We start from the raw sequence: 1,051 nt of genomic DNA, 5'->3' as shown, positions 1-1,051 counted from the left end.
GGCATTCCGGTCTGGGTGACAGAGTGAGACTCCAACTCAAAAAAAAAAAAAAAGGACAAAATGCAAAGACCTAAGCAGCACAGCAGGAGACAGCATGCAGCCAGCTGGCTATCTCCACTCAGACCGCAGGTCAAGATGGGGAGGCCAGCCGGGGGCGGGGGGGACTGTGCGTCTGGGGATTTACTTCCTATCCTGGAACCAAAACCTAACTGAGAGACTGCAAGTGTGTGTCTGTGAGTGTGGTATTTGCTTCGTTTTTTTTTTGTTTTGTTTTTAATCTCGGTCTGTCACCAGGCTGGAGTGCAGTGGCACAATCAAGGGTCACCGCAGCCTCGGCCTCCTGGCTCAGGTGATCCTTCCACCCCAGCCTCCCGAGTAGCCAAGACTTCAGGTGCGTGGCCATCACCTTCAGGTGCTGGCAAATTTTTGATTTTTATACAGACAAGCTCTTGATATATTGCCCAGGCTGGTCTCAAACTTCCGGGCTCAAGCAGTCCTCCGGCCTCAGTCTCCCAAAGTGCTGGAATGACAGGCGTGAGCCAACGCCGCACCCGGCCCAAGTGTGGTATTTGTGTGTGTGTGTGTGTGTGTGTGTGTGTGTGTGTGTGTGTCTGTGTGTGTGTGTGTGTGTCAGTTGTGGCTGACACACTGTGGGTGCTCCTAATGCCAAAGCCAGGAGCTGAGACTTGGTTGGCGGGGCTTCTGCAGGGCCCTTGTTTGAAACAAATCCTGGACAACGTCTCTTTTTAGCGTGGACTGTTCCAGGACATGCCCTGTGCCCTCAGGGACGATCTGTTAATACCTACCTCAAACCAGCCAATTCTCGAATTCATCAGTTGGATCCGATCCGAGCTGCAACCGAAGATGTCTGTGAGAATGCAGTCCCCCTGCAGTCCCACTACCCATCCAGTCATTCATTCAACTACTTATTAGGCCAGGCACGGTGGCTCACACCTGTAATCCCAGCACTGTGGGAGGCTGAGACAGGAGGATCACTTGAGCCCAGGTGTTCGAAACCAGCCTGGGCAACATAGACAGACCTCATAGTTAC

The 1,051-nt window shown here is 52.8% G+C and overlaps 1 protein-coding gene across 1 annotated transcript in view; it reads right to left on the bottom strand.

Moving 5' to 3' along the window:
* Positions 1–1,051, bottom strand: part of BPIFB1 (BPI fold containing family B member 1) — an 18,730-nt gene that overhangs the window by 4,540 nt on the left and 13,139 nt on the right. Inside the window, exon 10 of the mRNA XM_008056322.2 lies at positions 807–852. Within this exon, the coding sequence (XP_008054513.1) occupies positions 807–852 (46 nt within the window). The remainder of the gene's footprint in view (positions 1–806; positions 853–1,051) is intronic.

Source organism: Carlito syrichta, unplaced genomic scaffold, assembly GCF_000164805.1.
Source record: "Carlito syrichta isolate Samal-C Ts95f unplaced genomic scaffold, Tarsius_syrichta-2.0.1 Scaffold302319, whole genome shotgun sequence".
Classification (NCBI taxonomy): Eukaryota; Metazoa; Chordata; class Mammalia; order Primates; family Tarsiidae; genus Carlito; species Carlito syrichta.
This window is presented reverse-complemented; position numbering and strand designations above follow the sequence as displayed.